The sequence below is a fragment of the Moschus berezovskii genome, chromosome 12, assembly GCF_049115385.1.
Source record: "Moschus berezovskii isolate FMDL1 chromosome 12, NW_MosBer_1.0, whole genome shotgun sequence".
Lineage (NCBI taxonomy): Eukaryota > Metazoa > Chordata > Mammalia > Artiodactyla > Moschidae > Moschus > Moschus berezovskii.
In genome coordinates this window covers 92,081,145-92,098,781 of record NC_142471.1, presented here as the reverse complement: position 1 = coordinate 92,098,781, position 17,637 = coordinate 92,081,145, and the positions used below count along the sequence as shown (strand labels likewise).

The 17,637-nt window shown below is 44.4% G+C and overlaps 1 protein-coding gene across 3 annotated transcripts in view; it reads left to right on the top strand.

Moving 5' to 3' along the window:
• The window catches only part of C12H10orf90 (chromosome 12 C10orf90 homolog), a 258,213-nt gene that overhangs the window by 18,701 nt on the left and 221,875 nt on the right, over nucleotides 1-17,637 (top strand). For all 3 annotated transcript variants that reach the window (XM_088842544.1, XM_088842543.1, XM_055425902.2), the window contains one exon: nucleotides 15,284-15,356. In XM_088842544.1, coding sequence (XP_088698670.1) covers nucleotides 15,284-15,356 — 73 coding nt within the window. The remainder of the gene's footprint in view (nucleotides 1-15,283; nucleotides 15,357-17,637) is intronic.

Here is a 17,637-nt window from a genome sequence, read left to right as displayed (position 1 = left end):
TGAAAGGAAAAATGGGGAAGTTGGGCTGCATCAACACAAAAAGCTGTGTGCGTCTGAAGACCCCATGGACAGAGTGAAAGCAGCCCACCTGCACCGTGGATGAATCCAAGGACCTTGTTCTGAGTGAGACCAGCCAGGCACAGGGGGACATTATGTTGTTTGACTTCACTTCCCTGAGGCTCCTGGAGTAGTTACATTCACAGAGACAGAAGGCCGAATGGTGGCCGCCAGGGACTGGATAAAACGGGAGTTGGAAAACCATTGTTTAATGGGGACAGAGCTTCAGTCTGTGAAGATGAAAAGCTCTGGAGATGGAGAGAGGATACGGTTGCACAGGGTGAGTGTACTTACTCTCATGGGCTTTGACACTTCCAGTGGCACATTTTATGCTGTGTGTGTTGTTGTTCAGTAGCTAAGTCATGTCCAGTTCTTTACAACCCCATGGACTGCAGCACACCAGGCTTCCCTGTCCTTTACCGTCTCCTAGACTTTGCTCAAACTCACATCCATTGAGTCAGTGATGCCATCCAACCATCTCATCCTCTGTCTCCCCCTTTTCCTCCTGCCCTCAATCTTTCTTAGCATTAGGGTCTTTTCCAGTGAGTCAGCTCTTCTCATCAGGTGGCCAAAGTATTGTGTATATTATACAATAGTTAAAAAATAATCCAAGATGGCAAGACTAAACTAGCACATGGCCTTCAAGGTGAGGGCCCAGAGCTGTGGTTGGTGGTCCTGCCCTAACTGGTGCTTACAGATGCCCAAGACAGTTCTCTTTAACTGGGTGGCGAGATGCCTGAGGTCAAGGTCCCATCATTTCTCTCTAACTCTATGTTGAACTGAAACTCTAAGATAAATTGGAGCTTATTCATGGTATCTTTTAAAAAGTCATTCCTATTAAGGTATAATTTACATTCATTAATATTCATACTTTTATAACTGTGCACTTCATTTTGTTTTGACAAATGTGTGCAGTTATATACCCAGTTCCAAATCATGACCCAGGAAGTTCCTTGTGCCCTTGGCAATCCATGTCCTCCCCCTGGCTCAGCCCTAGCAACCATGGGTCTGCTTTCTGCCACTTTATTTTTCCCTGGTCAGCATCTTCCGTGGACAAGGCAATGGCAACCCACTCCAGTACTCTTGCCTGGACAATCCCATGGACAGAGGAGCCTGGTAGGCTGCAGTCCATGGGGTAGTGAAGAGTCGGACACCACAGAGCGACTTCACTTTCATTTTTCACTTTCACGCATTGGAGAAGGAAATGGCAACCCACTCCAGTGTTCTTGCCTGGAGAATCCCAGGGACGGGGGAGCCTGGTGGGCTGCCGCCTATGGGGTCACACAGAGTCAGACACGACTGAAGTGACTTAGCAGCAGCAGCAGCATCTTCTGTAGCTGAAATCACACAGTACGCAATTATTTGTGTCTGTGGTTAGTTTCAGTTAGACCTTTGGCATCTTGATGAAATAAATGGCGTTCTGTTGAGACATCAGAAGGGTGAAGGTTTGGGGCCTGACTCATGTAAACTTGGATTTTGACCCTGCCCTCACCCCTTATTAATTTGGACTATATGTGAACTCTTACCTTTCTCAGCATCAGCTGGTTCCTATACAGGTTGGAGGTAAGAAATCTAGGGCATTTGTGGGCACTGGAGAAAGTGGTGGATGGAAATTTGAGGCAGGGCTTGGCTCAACATAAGAGTTCAGTAATGCTTTGTTGTTTATCACATTATAGGTTTTAAAGAGAATTTTTGTTTATTTAAAAATTGAAGTATAGTTGATTTGCAGTATTGTCTTAGTTTCAGTGTACAGCACAGTGATACATATATATATATATATGTTCTTTTCAGATTCTTTTCCCTGTAGGTTATTACGCAATGTTGAGTGAAGTTCCCTGTGCTATGCAGTAGGTCCTTATTATCTATTTTACATATAGTAGTGTGTAGATGTTCCGTTCCGTTCCGTTCAGTCGCTCAGTCGTGTCCGACTCTTTGCGACCCCGTGGACTGTAGCCTACCAGGCTCCTCCGTGTAGATGTTACTATGTCCCAAAGTCCTAATTTATCCCTCCCAACCCTTTCCCTTTTGGTAGCCATAAGTCTGTTTCCTATTGTTGTGCATCTATTATTTTATTGATATTGTTATTAACAATAATGTTAAACATCATATTCAATTGGAAGTACAACGTCCTTCCTGAGTTGCCATGGAGACTCATAATGCCTGGGAAGCATCTAGCACAATACTTGGCATGGGGTAACTGATGTGTGCTGTGCCATGCTGTACTTAGTCCCTCAGTCGTGTCCAACTCTTTATGACCCCATGGACTGTAGCCCGCCAGGCTCCTCTGTCCATGGGGATTCTCCAGGCAGGAACACTGGATTGGGTTGCCATGCCCTTTTCCAAGGGATCTTCCTGACCCAGGAATCAAACCAGGGTCTCCTGCACTGCAGCTGGATTCTTTACCAGTTGAGCTACCAGGGAAGCCCTAACTGCTGTGTAGGGTATCTTATTATTATTTCATTATTAAGCTTGAAGGACTCTATTCTGCTGTTTCTCACCAAGTCATTCTGAAAAGGTGTGAAAAACAGCTATAAAAAGTGCTCCCTTTAGATTGCTTTCTGTCAGTCTGGCTAAAAAAAGTCATAAAAAGCAGCCACCAGTGTGAGATAGGAAGGACTTTCCCCACAAGCTCAGGGGAGGTGTTCCTGGGAACAGGTGAGCCAGAGAACAGGAAACACTGTGTCCCTTTCTTCCTCTTCTTTGAAGGAAGGAAAGTGACAGCAGTTGAGTGGAACTCTGTAGGACTGAGTGGGCGACTGTGTCCTCAGAACTTTCTGAGTGTTCCAAAGTCAGAGTCACTGGGCTGTGTCCCATGCTGAAGGGTTTCAAGCAGCGTGGGTCTCCGAGGGAAAGTGGACAGCGATAGTAAACAATTACCGGGGAAAGAAGACACTTCCCCCAGGTACAAGGAGTGGATTCAGTTTCCGGAATCATCGGTTCCCACTTTAAGGTTAGAAGAAAAATGTTGCCCATGATAAAACATAATAGAACGTGCTGAAAGGCAGGCTCAAGGAGTCGGGGGAAATCTACCTCTCTGATATTCAAAACAGTCCGGCGAAATCTGACTTTGTAACTGGGTGATCAACATGCCTGTAACACGGCCGTACTTTCCCCGCATGTCTAACGTTCGCATAAAAGTCTCCAGTAAGTGCTCCATCATTGCTGCCTCACTTATCCCTGCAGACCGACGGGGGCCAAAGTCACGGGGGACAAAATGAAGAGTGAACTCACCAAAGCCCACTTCTGATTAGGCAGCTGGGGGAGGCCTTCTTCCTGCTTGAGTCTCACAAGAGGAGGAACGGTTGAAATGATCTATCCTCTTTACATCCTGGTTTGTCTCAGTTTCAAGCCAGAACCCCTCCTCCAGACACCACCCTTGAAAAACCAAAGTGAAGGAGAAGCAAGGAGAGATGCCGAGATTGAACTGTAGCATCTTTTTTTTTTTTTTTTTTAGGTTCTAGCAAGGGAATGGTCCCACCATTTGCAATCAGATAAGGGGCATTATCTCAATAATAAAAGTCAATTGAGAATCTAAATGAAGAATCTAATGCTTTTCATGCTGATTTATTTTAGATTAGAAAAAGTTAAACCAGATGTAAACATGCAGAGATGAAGCGTGAAGAGGGAATCGTGGCAGAGTGATAAATTTCAGTTTTGAGTTATTATAGGTGCAGGGTTGCATTAACCAGAAGACACACTGTTGATCCATACACTGCGCCAACATTAATTATTGTTGCAGAAGAGAGTTCAGAAGATTGAATACAAACATGCAATGCTGGCGAAGATCAATCGTGTCTAAATTAGCCATGAAGAGTGCACGCTAGACCCCAAAGAGGTTGCATTTAACCCACTGGCGATCCAGCCTGGAACCATCTATACCTCGTGCTAGTTATCTGCCCTGTAGTGGGACTTCCCACATCCTCAGGAGAAGGCACTGGGGTGCTGAGAAGAAACGGTCCTCTTTTTGGCTTTTCTGTTGGTAGATTCCAACCAATGTCTACCTTTATCCTAAAAAGAAGTTAGGAAAATGGTATCCTATGTTTATCCTAAGATAGGATATCTTAGGATATCCTGGTATCCTGCCAGCCAAATCCACCTGTGCTCTTTGACAACTTGGGATATAAGTAGTTTCAGAATCTCTCCTGTGTTTTCTCTGCCAACCCAACAGGTGTCCAGAAGAGGCAGAGTGGAGCTGGGGTTCTATGTAGGCCTGGAAAATCCTGTTTTCTCTTCTGTCTTCTTTCTTGGGATCCATGAAGTTTCAGTCTCTGTTTTAGTTGCTCAATGCTTCAGAAAACCCATGAATCATCTCTAACTACCTCCCTGCTTCTACACACAGACACACACACACACACACACGCACACAGACACTTCTATGGGGAATGCTGAGAACATGACATTCTAGTTGTTTTGAACCTGGCATTTAGTAGCTCCGAATTACCAAATCTTTCCACAGCCCAGAGTTCATATCTAATATAAGCAGAGATAACATGTGTCTTGTAGAAACTGCATGAGGGAGTTTGGAAAATGCTATCCCAGGGACCGTAAGTTTATTAAGTGTCTGTGGCACCCATCCACAGTTTTCTCCATCCAAAACTCTTGGGGACAAATGTAAGTCAATAGTGACTTTTCAGTTTTATTTCAGAAAGGTGATCCTGCATAGAATTCCCAGTGGAATCTGAGTAGCACCCTGTAATTAAGCTCATTGATATTTCTCCAATAAAAATATATGAATATTCATGTTAAATGGAATAAATTAATATTATCAATAGCCCCGGGTTAGTTCAGGTAAGGTTTTGCTGTCAAGATTAGTTTTCTACAAACTCAGAGAGAAAAAGTCTCAGATTTCAGAGCTTCAGAGATTTTAGAATTGCACATCAGGGATTATGGGTTCATAGTGAGTACTCCGATGTCTTGAAGGGAAAGTCAGTAAACTGCAAATCCAACAAAAGACAATAATATATTTGTTCCTTAGACCACAGATATGATGGTAGGACTTTGGAGGAGTGAGTGAAAAAACGTGGAAGTTGTTTTGTAGAGTATTTAGTTTTATACAAGTGGAAGTCTCCAGTATTATTGTACGCACGATGTTCAAATCAACGTCAGGCTCCCAAGGGAATTCATAGATCTATCTGTGGTCAGTGTGATCAGTATTTAAGCTGGTGTCAGGTATGACCCCAGAATTTCTGCTGGTAGGTGGGACTCCGTAGGAGGCAGGTGGCGAGACGATGTGGAAGAACTGCAGACCAGGCTCAGAGCGGCCGTTGTAGGTGCCAGAGCCACCACAGTCCCGCTCCTGGGCACTCAAGTCACTTACTCTCTCTGGGCCTTGATTTCGCTGCATAGAAAAACACCTGTGTGTTCTGGCAGCTTCTCAGGGACTTTGGAGAATCCAGCTGAGGTGATGTGTGTGAAGGAGATCTGCAGACTGGAGCATCTCCTGTGACTGTGGGGTGTCATAACTCTTTTAATGTGTTTGATCCTGGCCATAGTGTTTACTTCCAAGGAGTCGTTCTGACTGCTGGGCTCTAGTCTGGGCTTCTTCACGTGGTCACTCAGTGTGCGTGACTTTGGGCAATTTACTTCCCCTTTGTGTGCCTTAATTTCCACCTCTTCAAAATTGAAACAGTAATTATATTTCTCTCACCGAGCTGTCTTTCGATCCAGTGAGTTAATTGTCTGGCATGCAATGAGCCCTCAGTGCCAGCTCCATCTGTGACCCCGGGCTTGAAGCAGGCTCAGCCGCCTCTGGGAACAGAGGTGACAAAGAGACCTTGAGTCTTTCCTGCTATTGGGTGGCTTTGATAAATTACTGTTGCCGTTCACTAAATAACACACTGTTGGCTTCAAACACCTAAAGGAGATAAAGGCTTGAATGGGCTGAGTGAGGAGTCACTCAGTGATTAGTCCTGTTGGATCCTTATCTGACACCATGTACAAAACTTAACTCAAAATGGGTCAAAGAGCTAAAACCATAAAACTCTTAGAGGAAAACATAGGGTGAGACCTTCAAGACAAGGGATTTAGCAATAATTTCTTGAACATACCTCCAAAAAGCATAATTAACAAAAGAAAAAATAGGCAAATTGGGCTTTATGAAGACTTTAAAATTTTGTGCATTGAAAGATGATATCAGCATAGTAAAAGGGCAACCAGCAGAATGGGAGAAAATATTTGTAAATCATATGTCTGATGACAGAATAATATCCACAATATGTAGAGAACACCTAAAACTCAAGAAGAAATAAACAATCAGTTCAAATATGGGCAAAGACTTGGATAAGGATTTCTCCAAGAAGACATCTAAATGGCCAGTAAGCACAAGAAAAATGGCTGAGCATTAATAATCATTAGGGAAAAAGCAAAGAAAAACTGCAATGAGATACTACTTCACACCTATTTGAGTGGTACTATGGAAAAAAAAAGCCTAAAAATAATAATTGTTGGTGGAGGGTGTGGGAGACATTAAAATGCTTGCGGATTGTTGACGGGAGTGCGAATGGTACAGCCTCTGCAAATAACAGTATGTTTGTTCCTCAAAAAATTAAAAATAGAATTGTCATATGATTCAGCAAGTCCACTCCTGGGTACATATCAAAAAGAATTGAAAGCAAAATCTCAAAGAGATATTTATACAGCATTATTCATCGTAGTTAAAACATGGAAGCAACTAAAGTGTGTCTGTTGACAGATGAGTGAACAAGCAAAATGTAGTGTTTATGTGCAATGGAGTATCATTCAATCTTATAAAAGAAGGGCAAGCTTATGGTTACCAAGGGGGAAGCAAGAGAGGGATAAATTGGGAGATAGGGATTGATATATACACACTGCTATATATAAAACAGATAACTAATAAAAACTTACTCTATAGCACAGGGAGCTTACTCGATACTCTGAAATGACCTATATGGGGAAAGAGTCTAAAAAAGAATGGATGCATGTATATGTATAACTGGTTCACTTTGCTATATGCCCGAAACGAATACAACATTATAAACCAACTACACTCCAATAAAATTAATTTAAAAAAGAGGAAAGTTTTGACATAGTGTTCAACATGGATAAACCTTGAGGACATTATGCTGAGTGAGATAATCAAGTCACAAAAGGACAAATACTATACGATTCCACTTGCATGAGGTACTTAGAGTAGCCGTCCAGACAGAAAGAGGTTGCCACAGGCTGAGGGGTGGGGGAACGGCGAGATATTGTTTAAATGGGTGTAGAGTTTCAGCTTTATAAGATTAAGAGAGGTGTGGAGCTAAATGTTGGTGATGGTAGGACAACATTGGAATGTATTTAACACCAGTAAACCGTACACTTAAGAATGGTTATGATGCTAAATTTTGTATGGGGTGGGTTTAACCACAATAAAGAGAATTAAAATAAAAAAACATATCGCATGTTAGACTTGGCAAAATAAATCGCAAAACATTGCACCTTACATAGGCAATAGGTAATTTCAGCTCATGCGTCAAGGTTCCAGAAACAAGGCTGCAATGTAACATGTACACAAGACGAAGCTTTAACACAGAACTGAACGTAAGGCGCTGACTCTCCTTGTTCAGAAATCACCAAAGCCTCCCCATCATTTAGGAAATAATATGTAGTATGGATTATGAGCATTGTTATAACGTTAACGGTGAGCCAGTCCCTGCTGTAGGATATTTAAGATCCGTCCCAGTATTCTGTCATGATGAATCAATCACATGGCAGAAGAGTCCTCTGTGAGTATGACTTTCAGTTCAGTTCAGTCGCTCAGTCGTGACCAACTCTTTGCGACCCCATGAATCACAGCACGCCAAGCCTCCCTGTCCATCACCAACTCCCGGAGTTCACTCAAACGCAGGTCCATCGAGTCAGTGATGCCATCCAGCCATCTCATTCTCTGTCGTCCCCTTCTCCTCCTGCCCCCAATCCTTCCCAGCATCAGGGTCTTTTCCAATAAGTCAGCTCTTTGCATCAGGTAGCCAAAGTTTCAGCTTCAGCATCAGTCCTTCCAATGAACACCTAGGACTGATCTCCTTTAGAATGGACTGGTTGGAACTCCTTGAAGTCCAAGGGACTCTCAAGAGTCTTCTCCAGCACCACAGTTCCAAAGCATCAATTCTTCGGCGATCAGCTTTCTTCACAGTCCAACTCTCACATCCATACATGACCACTGGAAAAACCATAGCCTTGACTAGACGGACCTTTGTTGGCAAAGTAACGTCTCTGCTTTTTAATATACTATCTAGGTTGGTCATAACTTTCCTTCCAAGGAGTAAGCAAGCGTTTTTTAATTTCATGGCTGCAATCAGCATCTGCAGTGATTTTGGAGCCCCCAAAAAGAAAGTCTGACACTGTTTCCACTGTTTCCCCATCTATTTCCCATGAAGTGATGGGACCAGATGCCATGATCTTTGTTTTCTGGATGTTGAGCTTCAAGCCAACCTTTTCACTCTCTTCTTTCACTTTCATCAAGAGGCTTTTTAGTTCCTCTTCACTTTTGGCCATAAGGGTGGTGTCATCTGCACTTTAACTATATATATAGATTTTTTTCTTTTTATTGAAGTATCGTTGATTTATAATGGCAAGCCACTCCAGTACTCTTGCCTGGAAAATCCCATGGATGGAGGAGCCTGGTAGGCTTCAGTCTGTGGGGTCGCTAAGGGTCAGACATGACTGAGCGACTTCACTTTCACTTTTCACTTTCACACATTGTAGAAGGAAATGGCAACCCACTCCAGTGTTCTTGCCTGGAGAATCCCAGGGATGGGGGAGCCTGGTGGGCTTCTGTCTATGGGGTCACACAGAGTCGGACACGACTGAAGTGACTTAGCAGCAGTTTCAGGTGTATAGCAAAATGATTCAGTTATACACACATATAAATATATGTATTCTATTTCTATATTCTCTTCCATTATAGATTATTACAAGGTATTGAATATAGTTCCCTGTGCTTTCTTGCTGGGTATCTATTTTATGTATAAGGAAATGGCAACCCACTCCTGTGTTCTTGCCTGGAGAATCCCAGGGATGGGGGAGCCTGGTGGGCTTCCATCTATGGGGTCACACAGAGTCGGACACGACTGAAGTGATGTAGCAGCAGCAGCAGCAGCAGCAGTGTTTATGTTTTAATCCCAAATTTGCAATTTATCCCCCCCCCAATTCTATTTGGAATTCATTAGGAATCCGAGGGTTTTAAGCTGGGGAGGGACATGACCAAATTTGCTTTATCACATGACTGGTGATACTGTGGAGGGAGAAGGCTGCTGGGACGTTGTGATCTTGGCAAGAATTCGAGACTTCTGTGGAGGTGGTGGGGAGAGGGAGGAGGAGATGGTGATGAAGAGAGGGAGGCAGAGACTTGCTGGGAGATGTTCAGGAATCGTACCTGCCCAGGGGCAGGGGTACAGGACGTCCACTGCAGCCGGCCGGCCTGGGCTGGGGTAGCACAGCCTCAAGTTCCAGGATCTTAGGTCGGAGTGGCTGAGGCCAGGCGGTGCTGAGGTGAGGCCTCCAGTGGGGTGGGGAGTGTGGTCATCTGCTTCAACACGGCTTGGGGCGAGTGGAAAGGGGAAAGGAGAGAGGTAGCCTGTGTTTCTGGAGGGAGATTTTTGGTTTCATTGTTCTGCTGAGACAGATTTTGGAGGAATCTAAAATACGATACAAATGAACTCATTTAGAAAACAGAAGCAGACTCACAGACATAGAAAACAAACTGATGGTTACCAAAGGGGAAAGGCGTGGGGGAGAGGGATAAATTAGGAGTGTGGGATTACACTACTGTACATAAGTAGATACACTGCAAGGTCTTGCTGTATGGCACAGGGAACTATATTCAATATTGTATAATAAACCGTAATGGAAAAGAATATGATGAAAGAATACACACACACACATACACACACATATACATATATCCACCGGGAAGCCACTGGAGAAGGAAATGGCAATCCACTCCAGCGTTCTTGCCTGGAGAACTCCATGGACAGGAGAGCCTGGTAGGCTACAGTCCATGGGGTCGCAGAGAGTCGAACATGTCTGAGCGACTAACACTGCCGAGAAGCCCGTATACATAGATATGTATGGACCTCCCGGTGGCTCAGTGGTAAAGAATCTGCCTGCCAATGCAGGAGACACGGGTTTGATCCCTGCATTGAGAAGATACCCTGGAGAAGGAAATGGCAACCCACTCTAGTATCCTTGACTGAGAAATTCCACGGACAGAGGAACCTGGTGGGCTATAGTCCGTGGGTCACAGAAGAGTTAGACATGATTTAGTGACTAAACAACAATATATACATACACACACATACACAACGTATAACTGAATCACTTTGCTATACTCGTGAGACTTATGCTATATTGTAAATCAACTGTACTTCAATTACAAAATAAAAAAGCAAAGTTTGGATGTGCTTAAAAGTGTTGAGGAGGACAAAAGTTGAAATTGAAGAGAACACGGGAGACCCTTGATGGCACCCGAGCTCCGAGGAGATGGGACAGTGGATTCTAAAGGCTTCTGTGCAACTTAACTTGGAGAAGAAGCTTTGCTTTTGCCAATTAACTGATTGATTAATTATTCTGTCCTTTTGTAAAGTAGATTATTTATTGAGAAGCCACTTTGTGTCTGTCCCTATACCAGGAGCTGAGAATACATTGGCAAGTGAGGGAAACGTAATTTTATTCTCAGAGGGCTTAGAGTCTAGGGGAGAAGCAGGCATCAGTGTGGATTCACAGACGTTGATGTGTGCTTACAAAGCAAGCTGAGTGCTCTGAAGGAAGAGGATGCTCCTGCAAGAGCTTGCAGATCAGAAACTGAGTTTTCAGCGCTGTGTCTGGAGAGACACACGAGCAGGTCATGTGAACAGGATCCAGAGGACAGGACCGGGGAACGACCACGCTGTGCAGATGGAAGGACAAGGGTGAGGACCTGAGGTGCGGGAGAGGATTTGACTCAGGGGGAGGAGGGAAACTCCCACGGCTCCCCTGGCCGGGATGCACAGAGACCAGTGGGGGCGGACCGCAGAGGGCTCTTCTGATGCTCTGTCCTAAGGGCAGTGGGAAGCGCTGCCTTCTGTGTGAAGGGATTTCAAAGAGCAACCCTTGGAAAGTGTGGCCAAAGCCGCGTGTGTCCAGGACGTCGCTGGTAGACTGAGACCTGGGGTCAGATGGTGACTGAGGCTCCTGAATCACCCTGCTATTGGGAATTCTTGGGTTTGTAATGCCCGAGCCTGTGCAAGGAAGTTCCAGACTTCGGAGAAGCCAGGCACGGACAGAGGGCTGTGTGGCTGAGCCAGCTTGTTGTCTACTGCCAGCCGCTTAGACCTGGGAGAGAGAGAAGTGGTGATGGGTCGGAACCAGCACACTTCAGTACCTGTAGCTTCACGGACTGTGGGGCTGGGCTCTCGATCAGGGTCACAGGGTGCACAGGGGGCTTGCTGGGCAGACCTGATTCTGAGTCCGGTCTCAGGGTAGCAAGACTTGATGGCGTTACTTCCACAAACACACAGGAAACTCTTTCTGAAGAGAACGATACGAGACAACGCTGCTGGAGAGAGGAAGCGGGGAACCTCCGCAGGGCCAGAGTCGCTCTACACCCCCCCACACAGGCAGCTTCCAGACTGCGGGACTGGCGTGTTTGAAGCAGCGGAGAGGCAGCTCAGTTCTTCTGCTTGGGCTTCAGTGACTTTCCATCCTCCTGGCTACTGTGCTGCACTTTTGCTTCCTTTCTAAAAAGTTTTATTGTGTGTTTCGTGTGACACGTCTATGCTAAGTCTGAGAAAAGGACATAGGAAAATGTGAGGGTTATATAAGCACAACCAAATACAGTCAAATAGCCAAATAATAATACTCTGTAATAATCACAATAGCAGTATTTCTTTTTGTTTTAAAAATTAAAAAATTTTTTTTCATTTTGAAATTTTTTTATTGAAATACAGTTGATTTGCAGTATCGCGTTGGTTTCGGGTACGCACCAAAGTGATTCAACTATATATATGTGTGTATATACATATATATATATATACACTTCTTTAGATTCTCTTCCATTCCAGGTTATTACAAGGTACTGAGGAGAGCTCCCTGTGCTATGCAGTAGATCCTTATCAGTTATCTATTTTATATACAGTAGTGTATCTGTTTATCCCAAACTCCTAATTTATTCCTCCCCACTTCCCCTTTGGTAACCATACTTTGTTTTCTATGTCTGTGAGTCTACTTCTGTTTTATAAATAAGTTCATCTGTGTAATCCTTTCTAAGTTTCATGTATAAGCAATATTGTACCATATTTCTCTGTCTGACTAACTTCATTCAGTAAGATTATCTCTAGGTCCATCCATGTTGCTGCAAAATGGTGTTCCTTCTTTCTTTTTTATGGCTAATATATTCCATTAAAAAGAAAGAAACCACATCTTCTTTATCCATTCCCCTGTCAATGGCCGCTTAGATTTCTTTCCTGTCTTGGCTGTTGTGAACAGTATTGCTGTGAACGTTGGGATGTGTCTGTCTTTTCGAATTATAACACTAGCAGTATTTGGAACACACTGGCTAAAAGCTCAAAATGCTTTGTGTCTGATGAGCCTAGTCTGAATCATGGCTGTGTCGCCAGGTACCCAGTGGGGGACCTTAGTTATGGCTTTCTCAGCTGCCACAGCAGGGCTGAGAGCAACATATCTTTCTAACAGTTGTAATGATTCAATGGGATGTTGTATGGAAAACACAGACCACAGCACTAGCCCATGTGAAACCTCAATAACCATCAGCCATTCTTCTTATGCTTATTACAATTAATAATCAGATTGACAATAGTCAGTGGCCGAGTTAGGCTCAAGGAGGGGCCTGGACAGCATCAGAAAATGCTGTATAACTATTTAATCCTCCCTATCTCGGCCAAGCCACAGTCCAGTCCTGCCCTAATCTTTATCTTTCTCTGTGAATTCTCAGAGGCCAGACTCCTGCTTGGACCAGAAGAATCGTTTGCCTGCAGCTTCCCGTCTGTAGTCTCCAAACTGATGGTCCAGATGCTGGGCATGTGAAGGGGCTGAAAAAGGGACGTGAATACATGGAGAAGCTTAATCCCGCCCTGGGACTCAGCAGCTAACTGGGTTCAGAATGAGAGGCTATCCAGCCTCTTAGGCTCAGGATAAGATCACAGTCAGAGGGCAGCGGTTTGAAGAGTTATTCTTCAGTTTGGGGAAAGGTCATTAGATATTCATAGGGATGCTGAGCATGAGGTGAGGTCCCATGAGGAACAGGTACTCAGGAGTCTGATTTAGTTCAGTTCAGTTCAGTCACTCAGTCGTGTCCGACTCTTTGCGACCCCATGAACCACAGCATGCCAGGCCTCCCTGTCCATCACCAACTCCCAGAGTTCACTCAAACTCATGTCCATCGAGTCGGTGATGCCATCCAGCCATCTCATTCTCTGTCGTCCCCGTCTCCTCCCACTCCCAATCCCTCCCAGCATCAGACTCTTTTCCAGTGAGTCAACTTGTCGCATGAGGTGGCCAAAGTATTGCAGTTTCAGCTTTAGCATAAGTCCTTCCAATGAACACCCAGGATTGATCTCCTTTAGAATGGACTGGTTGGATCTCCTTGCAGTCCAAGGGACTCTCAAGAGTCTTCTCCAGCACCACAGTTCCAAAGCATCAATTCTTCGGCCATCAGCTTTCTTCACAGTCCAACTCTCACATCCATACTGATTAGAGGTTTATAAACTGGAACTGAAAGACTCATAGCCAAGTGCTTTCAGAATAAACTTATACACCTTTGTCTTTTGGTAGAGAAGGCAGCATCATGATCAAGCTTGCAGACGGCAGACCGCTTTTGTATACATTAATCGTATTTTCATTGGGCCTTGAAGGCTAATTCCTGAAATTTGATGGCTCATGATTAATCAATTTATCAATATTTATTGAATGTCCTATTTTAGCTCAACACCCGTTCAGCGCTATGCTGGGAAAGAAAAGAAATATGAGATGTGGTTGTTTGATCTACTAGCAAAATCCATGTTCACTGATTAGTTTTTCTCCCTCCCTGCCTCCTCCCTGTGCATTTTGCAATCATCAGAAACCCACCCTTTAATTACTCATAAAAATTAACTTATTTCTGAAAAAGAAAGAGACTCACAGACATAGAAAACCAACTTATGGTTACCCAAAAGGAAAGCAGGGAGGAATAATTTAGGAGTTTGGGATTAACATATATACATTACTCCATATAGAACAGATAATCAGCAAGGACCTACTGTATAGCACAGGAAACTATACTCAATATTTTGCAATAACCTGTAAGGGAAAATAATCTGAAAAATATATGTATGTACATGTGTACATATAATGCTGCTGCTGCTGCTGCTGCTAAGTCACTCCAGTCGTGTCCAACTCTGTGCGACCCCATAGACGGAAGCCCACCAGGCTCCCCCTTCCCTGGGATTCTCCAGGCAAGAACACTGGAGCGGGTTGCCATTTCCTTCTCATATATATAAAAAGATATGTGCGTATATATATATATATATCAGTTCAGTTCAGTTGCTCAGTCATGTTCTACTCTTTGTAACTCCATGGACTGCAGCACGCCAGGCCTCCCTGTCCATCACCAACTTCCAGAGCTTGCTCAAATTCATGTCCATTAAGTTTGTGATGCCATCCAACCATCTCATCCTCTGTCGTCCCCTTCTCCTCCTGCCTTCAGTCTTTCCCAGCGTCAGGGTCTTTTCCAAGGAGTCAGTTCACATCCACATATATATGTATGTGAATGTATGCGCTGTGCTTAGTCCCTCAGTCATGTCCGATTCTTTGTGACTCCATGGACTGCAGCCCGCCAGGCTCCTCTGCCCATGGGGATTCTCCAGGCAAGAACACTGGAGCAGGTCACCATGCACTCCTCATGTGAATATATATGTATATATGCATGTGTAACTGGATCACTGTGCTGCACACCTGAAACTAACACAATATTATAAGTCAACTATGGCTTAAATAAAAATGCTTTCTTCTATACTCAGAAAAACCACAAGCAGGAAAAAAAGAAAAACATCTTTTTTTCACTGGCAGAATTAACCCAGACGAAAATGGAAATGAGTATGTTCATGACAGTCTGTAGTTCTTTCTTGGGAGAAAGGAGAGATTCTAGGGACATTTCTCGATTTTTTTTTTAAAGATAGTAATATACATTATTGAAGATATATATCTGGCAAATAAGAATATAAACCTGGAAAGGTTTCTGTTTATCTTCCAGATCCATAGTCGGCTCTTCTCATCCCCGAGAGATCACTCTGCCTGGGAAAGAAAGGAGAGTCTTTCAAATGCAGGTAAAGAACTCGCCCCTGACCGGGTGGCACTCCCTCCAAGCCTCTATTTGTTCTCTCTCGCCTTTATTTTTATTAATAATGAAATGTGCTTTGGAGCCCAGTCTCCCCGCCAGCATAAAATGAGAGCTCAGCGACTCCGACAAGATTTGAAGCTGATTTGAATTTCCAAACACACAGGCTTTTAGGCTGGCAGTCTCTGAAAAAAACAAACAATGCAGAAGAAATATCGGTTGCCTTAGGTAGTGCCCTCAGAAGCCGAGATGACCCCAGATCTCTGGGCGTGCGAGGGGGTGAGGACAGCGTGGAGCATGGTTCCGGTGAGAATGAATAATGTGACAAATAGGGAGTCTTCTCAGAACTGGAGAGGGTGCGAGTTAAATATAGGCAAGGTATCTGTGCGCTCATAAATCATTTTTTTTATGAAGCGTCAATTCATAGGCACTCAACTGTAGAAACACTAGGTGGGATGATTCCATTCCCTAACTTTGTTAAGTTTGTTAATGTAAATGGCACCCAGATAAGATTTCTTACTCCCTTTCACAAGAGAAGTCACGTGGGTATAAGTCAAATTTCCGATGGTCTTGTAATAATACTGCTGGGTTAATAGAATATTTCAATTCAGAGACTCTAGCAAGAATATATTCTGAGAGAATTGTTTTTCATGTGGCAAATTTAATTTTTAATCTCAACTTGAATTTTAGGTGGTAAGTGTGGCTGATGAGTTGGTATAAATATGTCTGTGTATGTGATCACACACATTTGTAGCTTCTCTTTACATTATCCTTCACTGCCTGCCTATATCAAAGGTATCAGGATCTGAAATCCTTTCCTTAACTGACACAGTCAACCCAAGACAAAAATATTATTTGAAAGGAGCTTTCCTAGTTAATCCTCCTGGAGTCCCCAAAGCATGGCTTATAAGCTTATTCTTTAGTAGTGGCAGCTATTTAGTTTGGATCCTTCAAAAACCTAGCCCAGAAATTGCCTGTAGTAAGAATGTGAATCCACGGATAGAAGCTTCTGGTGGGGTGCGTGGTAGGCTCGGGAAGCACACTGGCTTCCAGTATGTCACGGGGAGTTTGGGAAGACGCCACGTTTCCTTGGGGCACTCAGAGGTGCCTGGGAGAACAGTCAGACCCATGTGGCCTCTCACAGGTGTGTCGGTCTGCTTTTCCTGAGGACTCGGTCACCTAAAGGGGGCTTCCCAGGTGGCGCTAGTGGTAAAGAACCTGTCTGCCAATGCAGGAGACGTAAGAGACTCCAGTTCGATCCCTGGATCAGGCAGATCCCCTGGGAGGGCATGGCAACCCACTCCATTATTCTTGGTTGGAGGAGCCCATGGACAGAGGAGCCCGGCAGGCTACAGTCCATAGAGTTGCAGAGAGTCGGACGCGACTGAAGCAACTGAGCACGGCATGGGAGGTCACCTAAAACATGCGTGCTCTCACTCTGCTGACAAGCATAGCCTGCTCATGAGGTGATTAGCAGTTTAATGGCTTAGAAACAAGTACAAGTTGGCCCTGAGGCCAGAGGTGAATAGTCCAGGCTGTGGAGAATGTGTCCAGACAAGCCTGGGTGAGGAGAGAGACGCATGTCTCCTGGATTTCTTTGTTTCCTCTTAGATCTATCTATATTTTCAAAGTTCTCATTCTGGAAGAATACATTAGAGGCAGTCTTAAAACTTGGGTATTCAGGCAGAAGGCGAGGAGTTCCTGAAGAATCACTCATGACACTTGTTGAAGAGGGTAAGGCAGGTTTTGTTCAGAGGGACCGCAACAGTGGGGTCTTACAGGAGGGGAGAGAGGTTTGACTCAACTCCAAGTTCAAGGAGAAGTGGGCATTTACAGCCAAGGAGAAGGGAGGGGGTCAGTGGATGGAAGATCTCTTAGGAAGAAATGTCAGGAGTAGGGAGGGTTTTGGCTAAAGAGACTTGACAGGTGGGGGATGAGGAATTTGATTAGATATCAAGGGCAGGGGATGTCCTCTAAATTCACCCAGCTGGATTCTTGCTAAAATTGCACTAAATGGGCCAAGGACAGAACTCAGGAGCATGGCCTCGTCAGGAGTTCTCAGAGGAGAACTCAGAGGAGACCGACTCAGGTCAAGGCGAGTCTCTGCTGGAGTCAGTGCCTGTGTGGGCACCAAATGCAGTTGGGAGTTGGCTCTCTGAGGGGACACCCATGCCCTCGGCATCTTTGCACAAGGTCGTTTCCATCTGTTAACGAGAAACTGCACTGGACACTGGTTGAAAGTGGTAAGATGGATTTTATGTGAGCTACGG